This window comes from Megascapheus bottae, chromosome 26 (assembly GCF_031878675.1).
Source record: "Megascapheus bottae isolate mThoBot1 chromosome 26, mThoBot2.hap1, whole genome shotgun sequence".
In the NCBI taxonomy this organism is placed as follows: domain Eukaryota; kingdom Metazoa; phylum Chordata; class Mammalia; order Rodentia; family Geomyidae; genus Megascapheus; species Megascapheus bottae.
In genome coordinates this window covers 11,510,858-11,534,724 of record NC_143534.1, presented here as the reverse complement: position 1 = coordinate 11,534,724, position 23,867 = coordinate 11,510,858, and the positions used below count along the sequence as shown (strand labels likewise).

At 42.9% G+C, this 23,867-nt stretch overlaps 1 protein-coding gene across 1 annotated transcript in view; it reads left to right on the top strand.

Annotated features, from left to right (window-relative positions):
• Window positions 1-23,867, top strand: part of Fam171a1 (family with sequence similarity 171 member A1) — an 87,410-nt gene that overhangs the window by 45,990 nt on the left and 17,553 nt on the right. Inside the window, exons 2-5 of the mRNA XM_090318950.1 lie at window positions 1,864-2,091; window positions 5,833-5,925; window positions 11,963-12,121; window positions 17,977-18,153. Of these exons, the coding sequence (XP_090175076.1) occupies window positions 1,864-2,091; window positions 5,833-5,925; window positions 11,963-12,121; window positions 17,977-18,153 (657 nt within the window). The remainder of the gene's footprint in view (window positions 1-1,863; window positions 2,092-5,832; window positions 5,926-11,962; window positions 12,122-17,976; window positions 18,154-23,867) is intronic.

The window sequence follows — 23,867 nt, the reverse complement described above, 5'->3', positions numbered from 1 at the left end:
GAGAAGGGGAAGGAGAAGAAGGAGGAGGAGGAGGGAGGGGGGAGGAGGAGGGTGGGAAGAAGGGGGAAAAAAGAAACCGTATGGATGCATAAAAATAACCCTGTGAAGAACAAAGGCCATATAGGATGAGGCTAAATGAAAGGACTTCTAGGAAACAAGAGCTATATAATGAGTGAATGTTGTTCTTAATGTACTATGTTATTTCTCATCTTTTTCGTTGTCCCTTGGTTATTCTCATATTGTTACAGTATCTTACCTTGTAATCTGGTATATTGTATATATGTTTATGTGTTTATTTGAAGTAGGAAAGGGAAGGAGGAAAAATAAGATGAGAGGAAGGGGGGGAATAGGGACAAAAAAAGGGGGCATCAATATGTGTGAAGTAATGCTTCTTCTATCTGGTGAATATAACTGTAACCTCTCAATTATAATAAAATATATAAATAAATAATAAAAGATCTTTGGGGGATTTATTTGGAATATATCTATAGAACCTAGAACTGGGGTTCACTTTGTGTGGTGATGGGGGTGGGGGAGAGACTCTTGAATATGAACAAGTGCTCAACCATTGAGCTACATCCTGAGCCCGGGATTTCAGATTCTTTAGCTACATTCTCTAATCAAATGCTCAAGAAATTTGTTACATCAGCATATTTTTTAAATGGGTGAAATGGCTAAATGATTGAATGAATTCACAGTATTTACAAAATCTTTTATTAGTATCATATGCACGTAATTATGATATCAAGATTGGAGACAAATTACCAAGGGCTGGGATGTAGCCCAGTGGCAGTGTGCTTGCCTAGCAATTGCTAGGGTTTAATCTCCGGTACCCAAAATAAATAAATAAATAAATAAAATACAGTTTAAAAAAAACATACAAGTTGCGAAGGTACAGGTTCCAAAAGAAATTTTACTCTACGTTGTTCTCTAGCTTTTCTCGACTTTTGTTTAAACATATTTTAGGGGGTAGGGAGATTGAACACAGAGTCTTGCACATGCTAAGCATGTACTCTGTCGTGGGGCCATACTCCAGGCCTAAAGCTTTGGATCTAAAGGTATTACTGCCCTCTGAGTGGGGTACCTCGCCACTCTCCTACCCTTTGGGGAGCCAACTCTGCCACATCCAGAGCCATGATTGAGTGTGTGCAAGCACAGGGATTGCAAAATGTAACGGCTGCCTCTTCTGTCACATTTTGTGTTCTTTATCTCCACTTGTAAGGTGAGCTGTGCATTGTGGGTATCCTTAGTGTATATATGGAGAAACCAAGTCCTAGACAGCATAAATAACCTCTCCAAAGCCACATGTATAAACATTGGCAGAATATGGACTACCCATGAAAAGGCACCATATTTGTGTGTTAAAGGAATAGAATTTCTCTCAGAGTTTTTGTTTTGTTTTGCTTTTGCTTTGTGTGTGTGTGTGCTGGTACAGTGACTTGACCTCAGGCCTTGTACTTTTGATTGGCTTTTTAGCCAACTTTTCTGCTAATTAGTTGGAGCCAGGAATCCCTTGGATTTCCTAGCCTCAACTATCTTCAAACAAGGATCCTCATGTCAGCCTCCTGAGTAGCTAGGATTACAGGCGTGAGCCACCGTGCCTGGCTTTCTCTCAGGTATTTGGAGTGATCAGGAAGACATAAAAGAAGAAAGCAGCCAATGATGAGCAGTGGTTTTGAAAGAAGTAGGACATCATGTGAAGGACAAAGGGGCCACTAAGAAATCAGTGCTCCTGGTCAGAGGACCCCTAATTGAGGATGTAGATCTAAGTTGTCTGCCATTTCCCACTTCTGACCTTCTACCTGGGTTAACAGCAGAGCAGCCATTAACAGCAGTGGTTCTTTGTGCGTTTTCTATTTCCAGAGGTGACACTGAAGGTCCACATTAGTGACGCCAGCACCCACCAGCCCATTGCAGATGCGCTCATTGAGATCTTTGCCAACCAGGTCTCCATCGCCTCGGGCACAGCGGGGACAGATGGCACCGCCTTCATCAAGTTCCAGTATAAGCTGGGTAGTCAGCTGATTGTCACTGCCACGAAGCATGCCTATGTGCCAAAGTCGGCCCCGTGGAAGCCTCTCCGATTACCTGGTACGTAAGGCATGCTTCTTTGCTGAAAGAAACTTTGGGACAGTTTGTGAGATATATAGATATAGATATAGATATAGATATAGATATAGATATAGTGTGTGTGTGTGTGTGTGTGTGTGTGTGTGTGTGTGTGTGTGCACAAGAACTACAAGGACCTTGTACTCTCCCTCATTTTTTTCTACTCAAGGCTGCAGGTGCTCTACCAGTTGAACCACATCTTCACTTCACTTCTGTCATTTGCTGGCTAATTGGAGATCAGAGGGCGTCACCCTGTGGCTGAACCCCTCTAGCTTCCAGCCCCATCTCTAAATGGAATGAATAGTGCTATGCAGAATAGTTCAGATTGAGACTCAGCTGATATACACACAACCTCCATTACAGTGACTGGTCAAAAACTTGTAGTATTGAGGACACTCTTAGGTAAAATATCAATGTTAGTATTTAGCTGTGACCCCAAAATAGCTAGACAAATTCCCTTTAGGGATCTTAACTGCCTCTGAGGATTAGTGTTAGATTGTAAAAGTGCTTTTCTCTCTTTCATAAAACCCCAGCATCAACCTATACACACAGCATGCTCTTTTCATGTATTAAATATCTACCATGTACTAACCAATGTCAGAGACCACAGATCCAGGGCCACAAACTTTGTCCTAATTTGCTGATGAAATCAGTTATAGAAGCAATTTCCACCATACAGGATATTTTAGTCAGGATGCTCCAGAGATATAGAAACGATATTATATTTTAGAGAGAAATGAGATAGAATTTATTAGAGAAATTGGCTCACTCAATCACAGAAATTGGGAAGTCTCATGATAAATCAGCTCAAGCTGGAGAAACAGGCAAGCCAACCACGTAGTTCATTTCAAGTTCAAAAGCCCAGAATTGCATAGCACTCTGACTCCTCTAATCTAGCTGAGATTTGAGGATCATAGTTTGAAGGCAGCCTGAACAGGAGAGTACATGAGATTCTGTCTTCAATTAACCACTGAAAGTCCCCTCCTCCCCTACACAAATACACATGGTCCCATCAATATGTTTTGAGCCTGGGCGTCTCACTTCTAAAATTAAAAATAATTGGCCTGAGTCATTTCCAAGGACCTTTCAGAGTGTTTGATTATTTTATCCTGGTTGCCTTTTCAACATAAAGAAGATACTGTTCACTAGCACGTACCAGGAAATGTGGCCAAAATGTAGACTGGATTTTTGTGAAAGACCAAGTGAACTATTGTTTCTGTAAATATTTTTAGGAGTCAAGTCTCATATTTCTAGCATACCAGATTATCAGGCAAGAAAGACAGAAGAACCGAGAGCCTTTTGTAAAACAGGATGAAAACTTGAGACCAATTTTTAATTTTTTTTGTTAATATAAAGGAGATAGGGGGCCGGGAGTATGGCCTAGTGGTAGAGTACTTGCCTGGTATATATGAAGCCCTAGGTCCGATTCCTACACAGAAAAAGCCAAAAGTGGGGTGGTGGCTCAAGTAGTATCGTGCTGGCCCTGAGAAAGCTCAAGGACACTTGCCCAGGCCTGGAGTTCAAGCCACAGGACTGGCAAAAATAAAATAAAATAAAATAAAAATAAAGGTGATATACAAAAGGGTTAACGTTACATGAGTCAAGTAAAGAGTACATTTCTTTTTGGACAGTGCCACCTCTCTTTACAATGCAAGTGCAGTGTTTTAGTTTGCACGAGCATTCTCCTAAGAACTTGCAATGGATGTCTTGCTTTTCTCCCATCAGCAGCTTCTAGAAGAGGTGGGGATTATTTGATGGAAAGAGATATAGATAGGGAGGGGGGCCTACTTAAACAAGTGAACATAAATATATCCCTATAAAAACCAATCTATCCACCAAAGACTAATCTTCTGCATCTTCATTTATCTCCACCTCCACAGCTAGTGCCAGCCCAGGCTTTCTGCAATAGTCCTATCACAGTAGCCTCTGCCTAGATAAATCTGCCTCTTCAACCCTCTCACTGAACTCTGGGTCTTAAAACACATGTGTCTGGTTAAGTTAAACATCTACCTACAATCCTGCCATGGCCTCTGGAGACACCAGGGGCAAGAATAGCAGCTATCTCTATAGTGTGAGGAGGTGCTGGGCACCCGTCAGCACCCTCTCTAGGTGGTTAAAAATATCACCCACTCAGAATTCTCAGGGCTTGTCTGCTGCCCCAACCCTGCATGCTATGCGCGCTCATGGACTTGGGTCTCCAGTTCCAGCCCCTCTGTGTTTGGAATCTCCTACTGAACACACATACCAGTTTTTCTTCTTTGAGGGGGAAAAAAAATAAATAAAATCTTTAAAAAAAAAAAAACTTGCCAGAACATCTGTATGGGGAAAACAGGTTGAAAAGTTGTTTGTTTTAACACTATGATGATCATATAACTTACAAAAGAGGATCTAGAGGTGGTTTCAGAGATCTTACAGTAGGCAGCTGAGAAGATGCCTCTGGCTCCGGTGAGCTCCGGAAAGGAACAGGACTCAAAGCATGGAGTTTGATACGCTACCTGCCTAATTTTGGGGTGTGAGCCATTTCTGGAGCATGAATTTAGAACCTCACACTCTCACTTGTTTATTTTGTTTTTTAACTCAAGGCTGGCACTCTACTACTTGAGTCATACCTCTGTTTCTGGCTTTTCGATGGTTAACTTTCCTACACCAGTTCTGAACCTCAGTTCTCAGCTCTGAGCCTCCTGAGTAACTAGGATTACAAGTGTGAGCCGCCAATACCCACTAGAACTTGCCGTTGGAAGGGAGCTGCTTTCTTTAGGCAACACCTTCTAGAACAGTCCTGTCCTTTCTTCTTGGCCACCAGCTGCCCTTGCCCTGTAACATCATTAAGATAACCTTTGGCGTGGCTCAAGGGAAAGGCCTGCCCTTTTGTCCAGGCTCACTGTGGTTCCATCCATGACCAGCCATTAGGAAAAGGCAAGGACTCCAGCCTTTGCTGTAGTGCTTTCTTCTCATCTTCCCCCCACAAAATTTGTCTCAACATCCCTTAAAACTCTGAACTCCATGACACAGTCTTTATTCTTAATTCTTTTTTGTGTTTATTTTAATATTTAAGATATGATTCACCTACCAGAACACATAGCCATTAAAGTGCAAACCTTACAGATTCGTATAATTATGACTATCGTCAGAGTCATCATATTTAATCATCCCCTCATGCCTCTGTGCTTATCAGGATTAATATGCTATCCTCCCACTTATAGCTCCTGACAACTACTAATTTTTCTCTCTCAGGATTTCGCTATTTTTGACATTGCATATTTGGGAAATCAGACCTATGTCATATTTCAAGGTCCATCTCTATTGTAGAATGTGTAAGAACTACATCCCTCCTTGAGGGTGAAAAATAGTCCCTTCTATCTATATATCATTCTTTATTTATGTTGTTAGTTGATTTATGTGGGTGCCTCTCCCTTTTACCATTTCAAATCATGCCATGTGAACATTTGTATGCAAGTTTCTGCATGAACCTGTTTCATTTCTCTTGGGTTTATAGCTAGGAGCAGAATTGCTGGGACTATTATAGAACAAGCAGTTGCTATGTAATAGAGTATAGTGTTCTAATGGTATTTTTGAAGGCCCTTTTGTAATCATGTTGAAAATCAATATGATTTTGACAGATTTGAAATCAGAGAACTCAAAATACAGAATATCAGAGCTTTAGAATGAGCCTTTGGGGATTTAAATGTCAAAATTCCCTCATGCACATTTTTTTTCCTACAGTATTTTCTTCTCTGAGCCTCGGCCTGCTTCCAGAAAGGTCTGCTACTCTGATGGTCTATGATGATATTGTCCAAATAGTATCAGGATTCCAAGGTATGTTTAATATTTAAAAAGTGAACTAACAGTATCTCTTGGGCCCACTATCACTATCTTAAGAGGGGCCCACTTATTTTCAGATGTTGACAGACGTGAATTTACCCACAGCTGGGACATAATATATATTGACTCTATTAGAACATAGCATGTCTGACTTCAAGCACATGGAATCTGATTTCTTTCAGGCCTGTTCTTTAGGTGTGTGAGGAAAGTGAAGGGTCTGCCCTTCTCTGTCCTCTTCCTGTGACGCTTTCTTCTCCAAAGGAGAGATTGTTAATCTCGTTTGGGTCTCTGGCCAAGACTTGCCTGGACTTTGTTCCCTAGTGGACCTGACTACTTGCAAAAGCTGGGAAGAATGTGAGTGTTTTGTGCTTTGATGTGCCTCACTCACACTGGCAGTGTACATGGGTCCTGGTCTGGAGTCTGGAGTCTCAAACAGATGAGCTCCTGTGGGAGATTTGACAGACTTGCCCTCTTATTGCTCTTGGGGTTAGAATTGGGAAAAAAACACTTGTATAAAAGTGTGTGTGTGTGTGTGTGTGTGTGTGTGTGTGTGTGTGTGTGTGTTAGTCTTCAGCCTTAAATCAGAGCCTGAGTGCTAGTGCCTGAGCTTCTTTTCCTCAAGGCTAACACTCTTACCACTTGAGCCACAATTCCATTTCTGGCTTCTTTGGAGATATTTATTGAAGTACGAATCTCACAGACTGTTCTTCTATCTTATGTACCAAACCTAATGGAGCTGAAACCTTAGACATTATCCCAGACCCTTGTCACATCTGATTCTCCTGCTCAGCCTCCTCTCTCCACCTCTGTTGCCTCATCAGACATTCAGGACACCCCACCCCCATCTCCCCTGCTAGCTCAGCAGAAGGTTTTTAGCTGGAGATGTGATTCCCACTCTGGGCTAAATGCACACTGTAGCTGTCACAAGGCTAAAGTCAAGGCGATCAAGTTATCTGCTTCGGTGATTCCTCAGTGTTTCTCTCCTGGTATTTAGAATAAAATCCAAACTCTTTTCTCGGGGCTGAATGGTCCCTGAGCACAGAGCCTCTGGTGGCTGCCACAGTCATCTGGAGATGATTACTGATAAAGAAGGGACGAGATTTCACTATTGACCCACACCCCCAGGGTTCCTGCAGAACTGGCTGCCTGCACCCCCTACCCTCCACACATAACTTTTAGTTCAGTTCCCACCTGGTCACAAATCAGCCTCATGTGCTTCATAGCTGTTTGTGGTATCCATCGAACCCACATTCCCCTTTTTGAAGTCACTAAAGGAGATATTTAATCCCTTTCCTATCTTGCTTTCTATCAGTTAGGTAGCAATAGCCTCATGAGAGACACTCCGTTCCACTGCCTGCCTCAGGACCCTGTCATGTGCCGTCTATAGTATAACCTTTCCGTGTTCACAATTACATATGCCTTCCTCTCCCCTTCGTATAGCTAGCTCCCGAGTCAAATACAGATACAGAGTGCCTGGCCTTGCAGCCCAAATCACCTCTCATTCACAGTGCCTGTCCCCGCATCCCACATGTGTGCTTTTCCATTTCCTGTTCCCACTCCCACAGCCTGGTGTTTGAGTTGAAGTTTTTGCTCTAAGATATTCACAGCCAAGTAACTCGGTGAATTAACTCAGGACAATGAGAGTTTTTCTGATTTTTTTTTAAAGGCTACCTACTTCTTTTTGGTAGGTAGACTGTATCCTAATCGTGTAAATTCTGACTCTACACACCAGGAAAGCTATTCGTTCATCCAGCTAGATGGGGCTCTGCAGCACGCCTACAAACCTGAGGCACGCAGTAAATGCATGCTTCTAAGGGAACTAGTCCTCACAATCAACTGCCCTTGCGATTTTAAAAATGAGGAAAGTGATTTTGTGGTTCGTGTTGCTTTAACTTTATGAAGAAAGTCTGGCCCAGGCTTACAGCAGTGAAGAGAAGTGGACTGGCCAGCTGGTCCGGTCAGCTGGATGACTTTTCCGGAGCAATAGTCTGTATCTGAAAATGTGCTCATTGTTGCAGAATGCTGGCAGATTTCTTCCAGATTGATTAGGAGGCTGGAAAGAGAGAACACTCCTAAATTATTTTAAAGAGTGTTTTGTACTTTGTCCAAAAAAAAAATGTATTCATTTGATATCTTGTGGGGGAGAAATCCAGAAGTGAATCCGAAGGTGATGGAAGATGGAGGCGATAACAGTTTGGGACTTAGCCTGCAGTCCTGGCTCCTGGAGGCCCTGACTTGGAAAGCTGGTGGCAGGGACTAGGGACAGAAGGCTTATTAGTAGCCCAGAGCCATGGTTCTTGGCCAGGCTTCTTCACTGTTCCTCAGTCACCCCGTTTTCTTATTCCCCACCATGACTACTAGAAGCCTTCCACCCCAATTTCATGCCCATCCTAATAATTTAAAAGAAGTTTCCTCTTCACAGGATTGTTGTTAAGATATGCAACCACTGATCATTATAAGACCCTTGAAAACTCTAAAGCCACTGGTTGTTGCCTTTTATTTATAAAAGAAAGGAAGCAGCCTCACTCTATACTGGCCTGATTTTGCTGCTGTTACTGTCATTGTTCTTAATTTGTTAAGTGACAGAGATCCATTAATGGCTTTGGAGCAGAAAAGGATGTGATCAGACTGGTGTCTTAAAATAGGCCCTGAGTCACTGGGTGAAATGGAAAATGGGGTAAGGCTGGGCTAATTCGAAGACTTTCTAAATTGTCGAGGTAAAGGGTTACATAGGGTGGAGGCAGAAAGGAAGGAAAAGATAGTGTAAGAAACGTTGACAAATCCTAGCTACCCAAGAGGCTGAGATCCAAGGATCACAGTCCAAAGCCAGTTTGAGGCCGGGAGTTTGGCCTAGTGGTTAAAGTGCTTGCCTAGCATGCATGAAGACCCGGGTTTGATTCCTTGGTACCACATACAAAAAAAACCCCAAAAAACCAAAGCCAGTTTGAACAGTGTGTCCAACTCTGTGAGTGTGTGTGCGTTTGTCTGTGTGTGTATGTGTGTTGGGGGAGGGGTGGGTCATGGGGCTTGAACTCTGCTCCTGGGCGCTGTCCCTGAGCTCTTCAGCTCAATACTAGTGCTCTACCACTTGAGCCACAGTGCCATTTCCTGTTTTTCTCATGGACTTTCCTGCCCCTGCTGGCTTTGACCAGCCATCCTCAGATCCCGTCCTCCTGAGCTCCTAAGTAGCTAGGATTACAAGCAGGAGCCACGGAGGGCAGGCTGTCTAAGACTCTTATCTCCAATTAACTACCAAAACCAAACAAACAGAAAAAAGCCAGAGGTGAAGCTATAGCTCAAATAATAGAGTGAAAATGGTAAGGGACACGCCCAGCAAGTTCCTGTTTAAATATCGGTACTGATACAAAAATCAAAAGGGAAGGGAAAAGGAAGGGAAGAGGAAGAGGAAAGGAATGGGGAAGGGGAAAAGAAAGGAAGATTAGCCAATCTTGGCCCTTGAGTAAGTGTGCAAGCTATTATAAAGGGAAAATAACAATGCTGACCTAGATCAAAACTAGATGCTATATCTATCTATGTATCTATACAACATATATTCTTGATCTATTAGAAAGAATGATATTGTACCATTTATAAGGAAATAGAAAGGCCTGGGGAAGTCTTATATTAAGTGAAGTAAGCCAAAGAGAAACAAAAGTTGCGTGGTTTCCTTCATTTTTGATAGATAGCATGTGCCTGTAAACCTATAAGTAAACACATAGGGTGGTATGCAAGTGGTTACAAACGAATTAGCTGAGTTTAATAGATTCTATGACGAGCTCAAAGAATGTAATCTTTTAGAAAGACTAAGTCAAAGCTCAACAAAATCAGCACCAGAAAATGGGTATATCCAAGAGTGGGAGTAAGGCCAAGGGGAGAACAGGTAGATAAGCAAAGGGGAAAAGGATTCTGTCAAGAATTCGTTGTAAGGACAGGAATCAGGCCTAGCAATAGAGTGCTTGCCTTGCGTGCATGAAGACCTGGGTTTGATTTCTCAGTACCAAATACACAGAAAAGGCCACAGTGGTGCTGTGGCTCAAGTGGTAGAGCACTAGTCTTGAGAAAGCTCCAGGACAGTGTCCAGGCCCTGATTTCAAGCCCCAGGATTCACACACACACACACACACACACACACACACACACACACGAACTCATTGTATATACCACAAAATTAAAAGTAAGTGACGGGGTAGATGGAAGAGGAGTGAGAATGCCATAGGCGTGACATTGATCGAGACACATTATATTTGTAAACTGCTTTGCTGTACAGTGCCTCCTTTGTACAACTAAAGATTTTTTTTTATTTAAAAGAACATAAAGTGAATGTTGGAGTGTGGGATCATTAAAAGAGGGTGAAAATAGTTGATAGTTTTGTGGGTACCAGATAGCTGTGTTCAAAAGGCAGAGGGAAATATAGGTTTGGAGCTTACACAAAAGTCCAGGGCTGCAGAGCACAGTAGCAGAGCAGCAGTATGGTAGGAGGGCAGACCTTTGGAAGCATTTCATCTGGAGGCAGGAGAAAAAAGAAAGCACTTGCAAGGGAGAAAGTCCGGATAAAGAGAACCAGAGTTCAGGAACATGAGTCCCAAGAAGGAGGGGTGAACAGTGTGGACCACTGTGAGATGGTCAAGGAGCATGCAGGCTGAGAAGCTGTCGTGGGATTTACAGACTGCATCGTTGACTATCTACATTTCTAACATATGTTACGGAAACCAGGTTGCTGCACAATGACTATTGTCTGAATAACATCAGCAGAACTTAAAACACTAGAAAAAGTATACTTCCTCATAATTGAATAGAGTGGCTCCTACCTATAATCCTAGCTACTCAGGAGCCTGAAATCTGAGAGTAAGTGGTTCAAAGCCAGCCCAAGCCAAAAAAAAAAAAGTCCATGAGACTCATTTCTAGTAAACTACTCAAAAACAAACAAATGAAAAAGAAACTGGAGGCGGAAATGTGGTTCTAGAGTAGAGTGCCACCCTTGAACAAAACAAAACAAATAAAAAACAGCTCAGAGGCAGGGCCCAGGCCCTGAGTTCAAACCCTAATACAGGAATAAAAACAAGAATATGAGTGAGTGTTGCTGTTGACATTCTCGCTCCCCCTTTCTCTCTCCCTTCCTTTTCTCCCTCCCTCCCTTTCTTTCTCTCTCCCTTCCTTTTCTCCCTCCCTTTCTTTCTTTCTTTCTTCCTTTTTTGCTTTTATGCTAGTACTGGAGCTACATCTCCACTTCTAGCTTATTTTTGGTTAGTTGGAGATGAGAGTCTCATGGACTTTCCTGCCAAGGTTGGATCTGAACTGTGATCCACAGATGTCAGCTTCCTGCTGGAGATATGAGCCACAGGTACCTAGCTGCTGTTGGGTACTTGTGTCTCATTCTTTTTTTTTTTTTTTTTGCCAGTCCTGGGCTTGATCTCAGAGCCTGAGCACTGTCCTTGGACTTTCTCAAGGCTAGAACTCTACCACTTGAGCCTCAGCACCACTTCTGGCCTTTTTTCTATGTATGTGGTACCGAGGAATCGAACCCGGGTCTTCATGCATGCTAGGCAAGCACTTTAACCACTAGGCCAAACTCCCGGCCCGTGTCTCATTTTTTCTAAGTCAGCAAGTCTAATCACCTTGTTCTACTTCAGTTTAGCAGGCAGAGTTAAAGCACATTTTACCAGGAAGATGAAAGACAGATTGATAGCAGGATCAATACATGTCTCCATTGTTTGATCAAAGGATTGTTATCCCCTTGTTTCACTTACATGGACATACTAAAATGTGACCCAATCTATAGGCAAACGCTTGGCAGTGAAAAGACGTTTACAAATACTACTGGGGGGGGAGCCTTTTTGTTAAAAACATGGATAACAAATGTGACAATGGACTATTACTTCTCACTCTATAATAACATATTGTCAGTTTGTGCCCTGTAGGAATGAAGGATGGGAGGAGGGGGTAGAAACCTCGGAAGCACTTCTTGGCTAGATCTTTTCCTGACATAGAAATGTCTCCTTGGGGAAGGTAACTCAGAGGTTCCTCCCTGCAGGTGCCCGGCCACAGCCCCGTGTCCATTTCCAGAGAAGGGCCCTGCGCTTACCTGAGAACACCAGCTACAGTGACCTGACAGCCTTCCTCACAGCCGCCAGCTCCCCCTCTGAGGTGGACAGCTTTCCCTATCTGAGAGGATTGGATGGAAATGGAACAGGTAATCTATATCCCTTCTCTTCCCAGGTGGACCTTCTAGGTTTTATTTTATTGTATGCCAGCAATGGGGCTTGAACTCAAGGACTGAGCACTGCCCCTGAGCTTTTGTGCTCAAGGCTCACACTCTACCACTTGATCTACCTGCAGCTCTTCAGGGATGGTTAATTGGAGATAAGAGACTCACAAACTTTCCTCCCCCAGGCTGATTTTGAATGGCCATCTTCAGATCTCAGCTTCCTGGGTAGCTAGGATTACAGGTGTGAGCCTGCAGCACCTGGCTTAGGTTTTGTTCTTTGTATGTAGATTTGAGATAAGGCTGGTCCTGGTAGGATGGAATGGAAGAAGGGTGCTGACATTGCTGAAGGAGACCTCTTCCTGCAAGTTCAAGTACACTACCATTGCCCCCTTCTAGCAGTGTATGTGGGAATTCAGTCTACACACACCACAGAATTGCATCTCAGCGGAGGGGATTCAGTCTACACACACCACAGAATTGCCTCTCAGCGAGTCTCCTTGAGCCTCTCTATTCTGGAATCCACAGCGAAAACAGAGCCCAGAGGGGGTACTTTAAGATACTAATAACAGGAGACAGGGCGTTTCCTTTGATTGTGAATAATGGGCAGGCTTTGCAGCTCATTTGGAATCTCCTGGCAAATGTCTACGTCAAGCTCTGTCACTGTCACTCTTCTGCCTTGGCACATAGAGCTACAAGATGAGAGAATGCAAAAGCCAGCTGAATAGGTGTTGAATAGGTATCTCATCAGAGAAAGACTTCAGATACACGCATGCCATCTGACTGGACTCCAGTAGCCCAACAGCCCAGTTCTCAAGAACACTGGGCGATGGCATGGTCTCCTGAACTCCTGGTACACAGTGCCAGGCGTCCACAGTTCTGCATCCATTTTTTGTCCATTTCCTTTTCAGTCTAATATCTGCTATGTAAGTTCCTGCATTTTCCAAGAATACTTTTATTATTTTTTTCCAGCATTTTATATGAACAGATGATTTGGGGTGGGGAGGAACCATTTTTTAACTTGAAGTATCTGATGCATTTTGTAGCATGTTAAATGAATTGTGAATTGGAGAGTAAGGTGACCTAGTGATTTCTTAATTTCTTACTCACTTTCCTTCCCTCAGATGTATTTTTTTTTTCAATTTTCATTCCTGGGGCCCCAAGTTCTTGCTTAACTGTTTCACTTCGGACTTGTGCTCTACCACTTGAGCTATACCTCACTTCCTGCTTTTTGCTAGTTAATTGGAGATATGAATCTCTCCAGTTTAGCTGCCTATGCTTGCTTCAAGCCTTGATCCTCAGATCTCAGCTGCCTGAATAGCTAGGATTACAAGGGTGAGGTATTGGTACCTGCCTAAAATGCTGGTTTGAGAGATGTTTCTTTTCGTTGTGTGTGCAGATGACATGATTAATATGTCGGTCATTTGCTGTCAGGCAGATGGATTGTAGTCATCTTTGGCAAACATTCTTGGGAAAAATCTTGACTTGTGCGTCTGATGTGTAAGCATCATTTGTGGAGGCTGGTGAAGTCCACTTTGAGGTCACTGCAGCTGCCATTCAGTCTCACTGACAGCATGGAGCACAATCATAAAGCTGTAACTCAGAGGGACAGCCTCATTCCTCCGAGCTCATTGTTTTTCCTGTGTCCCACTTCCAACAGCTCTTGAATAAATTATGAAATCTGAGACAATGAGGGGATAAAGAACACAAAGACACTGAACTATTGATTTTTTTTTAAGAGGAGTTTATTTTATTTTAAACTCAACTTTATTTCAGAGGGAAAAGAGAAGGTCTTTAGAAGGTGACATAAACTTCCTTTTCACTGAAATAACTGGTAAATTGTCTCAGGAAGGAGCCCACTTCCGAGACTTAACAGAAAAGGCCCCAGCCCCCGGTGTGTTCACACAGACCGTGGGGCTGCCTGGAGGTACCAGTCCTGCAGCTCATCCCCCCACATCCTAGCTGGCTTCCAATCTCCTGCCTCCTGTCTTATACAAAGCATCTCTGAGGTTTCAGCGGAGGGGAGCTAGGACCAAGAAGTCTTTGTGAGGTGACGGGAGATTACTAAAGGCAGACAGGAACGGTGTGGGCCACAGAAGAGACTGGAAAGGAGAGGGGTTTCCTTGCAGCCTTGTAAGGACAGTTGCATCTAGTTTGGAGGAAGGCTGAGGTGTAGGTAAAGAAATGTAGCCGCATGGAGATTTCAGCCACTCCCTTCCAGCCCATCTGCTCGGGAGATCCCTCATATTGCAAGCAGACCAAAGCTATTTGTTCTCAGCTAGCATCACCCCCTTTTCTGTTGCTAAGAGCACAGAACTGCATGCTCTGTGCTGCTCCTGTGAGGTCTGAATGAAATGGCTTCTCACCATAACTCCACAAAGACAGAGGGATGCATCCTTTCTTACAACCCCCAAAAGTTGAATGAAGGTTGATTATCCTTTAGCCAAAGTGCTTGGGATCAGAAGTGGTTATAGATTTTTTGGGGGGAAGCATGTTCGTTTTGGAAAGATTTGCAAAGATCTCACTGACTGAGCAGCATGGTCCTTGGAAAGTTTTAGACTCCTGACACTTTTTGGATCAGGGACGCTCCTCCTGATACTGCAGTGCAAAGCCAAACTGAACCCTACATGGCTGAGCAGCACCAGAAGGAATTGGTGGGAGACCTAAGATGATACTGCTTGTCTTTTTGGTGTGTACAGTGGGTGCCTTCCCCTCCTCCAGCTGGTTTAGCCTAAGACCTGTCTTTATTTAAATATAAAGGGCCAAGGACATCAGCGTGGGTGGGAGCAGAGAAAAAGCCTAATCATGTATAGAACTCAGTATTTTGTCCAGAATTAGAAACTCATAACACAGAATACAGGAGAAAATAGTCCTTCAAATCTGAATCATTACAGAAGAAAAGAAGTGGCAAGGGAGGAGGAAGAAGCATGAAGAAAGGTCAAGTAGGAGCAGAAATTTAGGGAATAGTGAAGAAAAAAAGAACCCTCTAGAAAGCAGGTGATGATCTGCCATGTCTTAAGATAGCTAGAGAATTTTTTTTCTGGCTGCAGACATTTCAGCCTACATGGGAAAGTCTGTGAGATTCTTATCTCCAATTAACCACCCCCCAAAAAAATGTTGGAAGTAGAACTGTGGTTCAAGTGGTAGAGCACTAGCCTTGAGCAGAAAAGCTCAGAGGGGCCAGGAATGTGGTTTAGTGGTAGAGGGCTTCCCTAGCATGCGTGAAGCCCTCGTTGGATTCCTCAGTATCACATAAACAAAAAAGCCAGACGTGGTTTTATGGCTCAAGTGATAGAGTGCTAGCCTTGAGCAAAAGAAGCTCAAGGTCAGTGACTAGGTACTAAGTTCAAGCTCCAGGACTAGCCAAAACAAAACAATGTCCCTATGTAGTCCAGGTTGACGTTGAACTGATGACCCTCTTGTTTCAATCTCCCAAGTGCTGAGATTATAGGTATACACCACAACACCTGGCTCCAGCTAGAGAACTTCTAAAAGCATCTGATATCTATTGTTTTCAATTCATACATTTATTTCTACAAAGCTCACTTACTTCTGTTTAGCACAGAAAGTATTTGTGTCTGTACACTCAAGAAAGCATCTTCGACACCCTCGTTAGTAGCGAAGAAAAATAGTCTCGAAGAAGTGGAATAACTTTCCAGAGGCCGCATAGGTAGTTGACACAAGTACACCATCTCTCTGGAAAGAATTATGGATGGCAGAGTAGGGTTATAGACGGCAAGGAGAGAGGAGAACAAGAGAGATGCCATGTCTCATGTTTTCTATGCCACCTACCCCCTGCCTCCCAGACATACATTCTGCAAAAGACTTGATGGAAGAAAACTTCCCTCCTGGCCAAATGTAGTGGTGAATACCTATAATCCCAACTATCCAGTGTAGATAGAAGGATGGCAGACTGAAGCTGGTTAAGGCAAAAAGCACTCAAAGCTATCTGAGAAGTAACTAAAGCCAAGAGTGCCAACAGAGCGTCTCAAGTGGTAGATCTCTCGCCTAACACATGCTAAGACCTTGAGTCCAGTACCTCCAGAAAGAAAGGAAAGGAAGTGGGGAGAAAAGAAAGAGCAGCAAGCAGAGAAAGGGGAAAGAGCAAGAGACAAGGAGGGACAAAAGGAGAGAGGGAACAAGGGGAGAAAGAAAGAAAACAAATGAGAAATTATAAAGGATTTAGCTATTAAATCACTGCTGAAACTCCAAAGTTCACTAGATTTGTTTTTACTTATCTAAACTAAAGGTGAGGTAAATGGGTAAATATATAAATAGCTGAGCAAGAAACCATAGATGGGAGCCAGGTCTATAACCCCAGCACTCAGAAGGCTGAGACAGGAGACTAGAGAATTTGAGACTCTCAGATAACCTGATAAGACACAGCCTCCAAAAAGAAAAGGAAAAATAATAAAATCCTTCAGACTGTAATGTAGCTTAACTTTTTTAATCAATGTGTATTTTTACCATTTTGTTCAAGGAAAGGTAAACATTCTGAAAATATATTTTATGTGCCCTTATATCTCACGAGAGAAAAATCTAAAGTGGATTGCTTAAGTGTCTAAAGGATTCTCTAACTTATCTATAGACAGTCATTAAATCTCTGGCTGGGATGAAAGATCCCTAATGGAAAGTAATTGGGATATCAAATTCCTTTTTAACAGACCAAAATAACAATGGCAACTAAAATAACTCAAATATTTCAAGCCCAAGTTGCAATATACATTTGGCAGAAGTAAATGAATATGTTGAAGTAATCCTTAAAGAAGCTTAGTATTTAAAAAAAAAAAATCTCAAAAACACTTGAGTTTAGGGCCAGGAGTTTGGCCTAGTGGTAAAGTGCTTGCCTAGCATGCACCAAGACCCAGGTTCAATTCCTTGGTACCACATAGATAGAAAAACCTGGAAGTGGTGCTGTGGCTCAAATGGTAGAGCTCTAGCCTTGTGAAAGTCTAAGGACAGTGCTCAGGCCCTGAGTTCAAGCACCAGGACTGGCAAACACACACACACACACACAAAGCACTTAGTTTAGAACTGTGAATGTATCTCAGTGGTAGGACACTTGCCTAATATGCACAAGGCCCTGGGTTCCATTCCCAACACTGCAAAAAAAATTTTTTTTTACTAGGCACTAGTGGACCACGCCTGTAAATATAACTGCTCAGAAAGCTGGGAGCTAAGGATCGCAGTTCAAAGCCAGCTTGGGTAGGAAAGTCCATAAGACTCTTGTGCCCAATTACCCACCATAAAGCCAAAAAATGAAATTGTGGCTCAAGTGGAAGAGTTCCAGCCTTGACACCCCCCCCCAAAAAAAAGCTAAGGCACAGAGCCCAGGCCCTGAGTTCAAGCCCCATCACTGGCACCAAACAATCAATAAGTATATTTTTACTTGCACATTTAGTGATCTTTTACTTAACGTATGTTCCGCATGTTATAAACATGTTGTACTGGGCTTATTTTGGGTAGAAGTTATTTTCAGTAGCTTCCACCTACGCCTTCATTTCACATTCCAGGAAAGTCTTTCCCTTTCTGAAAGCAAAACAAGCTTGATAGTGAGGAGTGGACAGGCCTGAGCGTGGAGTCTAGATCAACCACTAGCATGAGATGCCCCTCAGACAGCTGCCCATTCACTGTCGTTGCCGAAGCCATCCCTGTATAAAATGGGGATTTCACCTGCTTGGTGAGGTTGTGTTGAGGATTGCTGATGGGAAAGACCTGATCCTGACCCTTGGCTTTACACAGCAAGTGTCAACTGTGACTTATTTTCCAAAAAGAATTTCCACAGTCCCACGCACTTCGTGCCACATGATAGAAAGAGGAAAATAAATACCTCTTCCTTCTAGGAAACAGCACCAGGTACGATCTGACCCCCGTCACGGCCGTCAGCGTGCACCTGCTCAGTACCAACGGCACTCCCGTGCTGGTGGATGGCCCCATCTACGTCTCGGTGCCCTTGGCCGCACACAACAGCCTGAGACACAATGCTTATGTCGCAGCATGGCGGTTTGATCAGAAGCTGGGTAAGCTAAAGGGCTCTGGAGTTTGACGTTGTGTGTCGTTGAGTTGGGGGTTTGGGTTTATGTGCATTCCAGCTAATTCATGTGAAGAGAATCTTTGACGATGATGAGAGCTAACGTGGGCTCTGCTTGCATCCATGCTTGCACTCTTGAATGAGCCGGTCACATGGCCATCCTGTTTGTTTGTTGAAAAGGGGGGAACTCTTTATCAACATAGTGTAGAACCAATGAAAATTACCATTGATGCTTCAACCTAGAGAGAATCAGTGATACATTTTGAATGCTGATGTTCATATGCATCTGTTACCAATTGCTGTGTAACTAATGAAACAAAAATGTAGTCGCTTCACAACAGTGAACATCTACTGTGCCTGGAGGGAGTCATGAATCCAGGCCCAAATGAGCTGGCTGGATTGGGGTCAAGGGTTCCCCAAAAGATTGCAGAGATGTCAGCCAAGGTTCTGGTCATCTTCGGGAAGGGTCGGCTGGGCTTTAGGACTTACCTACCTGCAGGCTAGTCTCAGTTCCTCTCTGGCTTATTGCCCAAAGGCTTTAATTCCTTATCACATCCTAGAGGGCTTATCACGTGGCTGCTTGCTTTTCTCTGGGCCAGTCATCCAAGAGAAAATAAAAAATTTAAAAGCACCAATACACTGATTTCACCAGATGGACATTGGTAGATGGGTTGTGGTGTCATGTTAACTTACCCTGCCCAGGCCCTGTATTGCTTGTGTGTATTGTTGATGACTTCAAAATTGCCGGGCTGGGGGTGGGGGTTGCTTGGTACTCATGGTCATAGCAACTCGAGGGGAATGTGAGAATGAATCTCAGAGCCCAGGATTTCTGAAAGCAGAAGGAGGTAGTTAAAGAATGGAGAGGGAGTGCAAAGGGGAAAAGAAAGAGAATGCCTTTGCTTCCTAAATGCTTGAGTTCTGCAACTTAAAAATTCTTCAAGTCCCACCTTGAGCAAACCATGAATGGCCAGTCGTGGGTATTCATATGTATTCTGGCTCTCTTTTTTAGTCCTCCCAGGGGGCCCTAAACACACTGGGGTCCATGCTCTGAAAAGGAAGTAGAACCTAAGATTAAAGTGCAAGGACTTTGTTGACATGGTGGACTGGAATCCCAGCAGCTCTTTGCTGTGGCATCAAGCTGCTTATGCCTTCTGTACCAGTTTCCTCCCTGTACATTCAGATAATAATAGTGTCTGCTGTTGTTAGAAGTCTATTAAGGTTCTGCAGAAAAACAACTAATAGGATTGAAGAGGGGAAGGCAGAGAAAGAGATATTAAGGGGCTGAGTGTGTGGCCTAGTGGTAGAGTGCTTGCCTAACATGCACAAAGACCCAGGTTTGATTCCTCGGCACCAAATACACAGAAAAAGCCAAAAGTGGTGCTGTGGCTCAAGTGGTAGAGCATTAAGCCTTGAGGAATGCCCAAGGACAGTGTTCAGGCCCTGAGCTCAAGCAAAAAAAAAAAAAAAAAAAAAGAGAGGTTTTAAGGAATTGGCTCATACACTTGAGGAGGCTTAGCAAATCCAAAACTGCAAAGTGAGCCAGCAGACTAGCGATTCCAAGAAGAATTGATGTTGCCATTTGAATCCAAAGACAGTGTGATGGCAGAATTTCCTCTTGCATAAAGGACTTCATTCTTCTCTCTTAAGGCCTTGGACTGACTGAATAATAAACCCATCCCCATTATGGAGAGTAATCTGTTTCCCCCGAAGTCTACTGATTTAAATATTCATCTCATCCAGAAACTACCTTCATTGCACCATCCAGATGATGGTATCATAAAATGCCAAGAAGCCACGGCCTCACCTATCAGATGTATGCAGTTCACTATTCTAAGAAAAACCAAACTTCTCTTTGTAAGATGCTTGGGACAATGCCCAGGCCATAGCACAAAACCTTGACTTTATGAAGCAGACAGAGGTCTCCCGGCTCTGTGGATATCATTTCCCGATGGCGCCAACCAAACAATTCCTGGCCCAGGTTTCTTGAGAAAGTGTGCTCCATGTGCCGTTTCTACCATTCAGCGCCCTGTGGTCCCTCTTCAGCACACCAGTGCTCTGACTTGTGTCCCTGGGTCTTGCTTCTGCTTGCCTCTGGCTTTGCCCTCTTCTCGGCTCTTGAGTTACTTAATGTGCCCTCTCTGCGGCATCTAACCTTAATTCCCCACACCTCTCTATTTCCCAGCCCCCCTCAAACACCTCTTGGTGGGTGTCCCACAGAAAACTCAATTCACCCTGCTACAAATAGACTTACCAAGTCCCTTTAGCCCAGTCTGTACATCTGCTCGTTTCTCTCTGTTCTCTTGGCTAAAGACATCTACCAGCACATCAAAGTAGGAAGTAGAAGCCAGGTGCCACAGCAGCTCACCCCATAAGCCTACCTACTCTGCAGGCTGAGATCCAAGGATCTGCATTCAAAGCCAACCTGGGTGGAAAGTCCCTGACTTTCTTATCTCCACATAACCACAAAATAAAATAAAATAAAAACCTGAAGTGAAGCTGTGGCTCATCTGACAGAGTGCAAGTATTGAACCCAAAAGGTCAGGAACAACACCCAAGCCTTACATTGAAGTCCAGATACAGGCACATATACAATAAAAAGAATTTTAAGCTGCAGACATCATCCAGATGGGCTGATCACCACAAAGTTCTTGGGAGAGAGTGGCAAGAGAAGCCAGATCAAAAGAGATGTCGATTTCCACCAAAATAGTCTTTTTAAGTTAGCATCTACTGTGAACAATACCAACCTGCCAAATTCCTGGCTGTGGCAGATTGCATGGGCACAGAGAAAGGCCGGCGTTTGGATCCCTATTCAAAAATAATCAAGTGAATTAAAATGTTTTCTGAAAACTTGAAGATTGGATGGACGTTTTGGGGAAAAAAACATATGTCCTTTAACTTACTAAACTTTATAGAAGCTTACATGTTTCCTAACTTGTTTTCCATTCTATTTAATCAATCATGTCATTATCTATGTTGAAATTCAAATATTTCAGTGAAATAAAAAATTCCAAGGACAGTCTTATCAGAATAAGCAATGCCTCAATATGTTCTTAGCAGATGACATAGTCATTTATTACTTGCTGTTTGTGACTATAATAATCACTTCAAATAATCTAATGCTTCAGATTATCTACTTTGGAACTTGATCAAAATAGTTAGCAATCCTAGATTATCTAACAGCTAGAAATAGCCATTTTTAAATCCATGGGGAAGTTTTGGCCTAGATCAAGGCCAGCCAGTTAAAAGCCATAAATAATATTTATATTTTTATATAACTGATGAAATGATTTGTTTTTATTTTTTTAAGAAGGGAGAATCTCAGGAGGCTGAGATCTGAGGACTGAGATTTGAAGCCAGCCTGAGCAGGAAAATCCATAGACTCATCTCCAGTTAACCACCAGAAAACCAGAAGTAGAACTGTGGCTCCAATGGTAGAGTGCTTGCCTTTGAGCAGAAAAGCTCAGGGATAGCACCAGACACTGAGTTCAAGCCCTAGAACTTGCACAAAAAAGAAGGAGGGTGGAGGGCCAAGGAGAAAGTTGATCAAAGACTATTAAGTTTCCATGATGCAAGATGAGGAAATTATGGAAGAGGTTTTCTCTATAGCAGTATAGGCATAGTTAGCATAAATAAAATAAAGAAGAAAATGGTAGCTGTGAAGTAATAGTATGTTGGTTGTTTTGACATGTATAGCAGAACATTATGCCATATACCTTCAGCATGTGTGACTTTTATTTTGCCTTAATGAGGACAGAGAGAAAAAAATCCAGAGGAAGAATATCGCATACTCTATGAACATGTTGTGAAACATACATAAGCATCACTAAATAAAGTTTTATTGGAACACAACCGTGCCCATTTGTTATATTTGTATCTTTGGGCCTTTTATTAAAAAAATCTTGCAGCTAAATGCTTCCACTCTAATATTACCATATTCTGCCCTCTGCAGTCTAGAATTGGGGCACTGTTCCAGCCACAGCTCTTACACGGACAGTCTCCTCCATCATTTTGCCAGGAGTGACACCTGACACAGTGGCAAACTTTCACTGCAGGGAAAAAGTCCAGAGTTCTACAGGAAGATGAACTTCTTTCAGAATTAAGTGGGTTTCTGTTTGAATGATAAAAACACACTTTTAATACTGATCCAATAAAGCTACAGGGATTTTTGTTCGTTTGATTTTGTGCCGGTACTGGCGCTTGAACTCAGGGCCTGAATGCTTTCCCTTAGCCTGGCTCACTACCACTTTTGAGCCACAATGCTACTTTAGGCTTTTCGGTGGATACTTGAAGAGTTTCAGAGACTTTCCTGCCCAGACTGGCTTTCAACCATAATCCTTAGAGCTCAGCCTCTTGAGTAGCTAGGATTACAAGTGTAAGTGACCAGTATCCAGCTATAGTCATGGTTCAGTGCTAACTGAAATACTTGAGTAGGTGACTATGGTTAACTGAAACAAAACTCTCAAGGGCTCTCTCTGTGATACCATTAGAGGGGTTAGTATTTCATGTTGCCATATATCACAGTTATCTTTTCTTTATATAGCTACACTTGTGTTTCAAATTGATGGATTTTTTTCAGAACAGGCAAAGAAATATTTCACTACAGACATTAGCATCTCTATTTCAACCTTCCTCTTCATTAGAGAATGACCTAATTAACACTGGCTGGGAAGACAATTAACCTTGGGTTTTGGTACTGCTATGTCAGTTGGCTACATGCCATGTAGACCCTCAATGATGGGTGTGTGTGTATATGTGTGTGCGTGTGTGTGTGTGTGTTCGTGTACGTGTGCATGTGCATGTGAATGAGCATGTGAATGCACTCTGGTTCTGGGCCTTGAACTCTGGGCACTGTCACTGAGGTTTTTTTTCACTCAAAGCTAGTGGTCTACAAATTGAGTCAGCTCACAGTGGTAATAAATTGGAGATGAGTATTTCATGGCCTTCCCTACCTAGGCTGACTTTGAACTGTGATCCTGAGGTGTCAGCCTACTGAGTAGCTAGGAATACAGGTATGAGACACCCGTGTGCAGCCCCTCAAATGATCTGTATAAAGCACAACTTGCATATTATAGAGCAAAACTGGTTGCATTTTCATGCCTTGCTGAAGCCCCCGTGTTTAATGTTTGCTTTATGGACCAATGGAGTAGTAGACGTATTTTTTTCCTGAGTATTAGCAGAATCCTTTAACTTGTGACCTCCCAATTGTATTTTCTGTGTCTCTAGGTGCCCACATATAGAATGAGGGAATGAGTTGGGCTAAGGAAAATATGTGCACATACCTCATTAGTCTTGTGCAGGGGCCAGTTTGACCTTTAAAAGAAGCTATTTTCTTTTTCTTTTCTGTGTGTGTGTGTGTGTGTGTGTGTGTGTGTGTGTGTGTGTGTGTGTGTGTATGCTAGTCCTGGGTGCTATCCCTTGAAGCTTGAGCTTTTGTGCTCAAAGCTAACATTCTACCATTTGAGCCACTGCTCCTCTTCCAGCTTTTATTTATTTTTCCTTCTTTCTTTTTCTTCTTCTTTTTTAACTTTATACAATCTGCATTTTAGGTACTTTTATTTTTTATTTATGTTTGCCGATCCTGAGGCTTGAACTCAGGGCCTGGGCACTGTCCCTGAGCTCGGGGGACACAAAGTTCTACCATTTTGAGCCACAGCAGCCCCACTTCCAGCCTGCTTCAGTTTTGGTTTTTTTTTTTTAATCGTT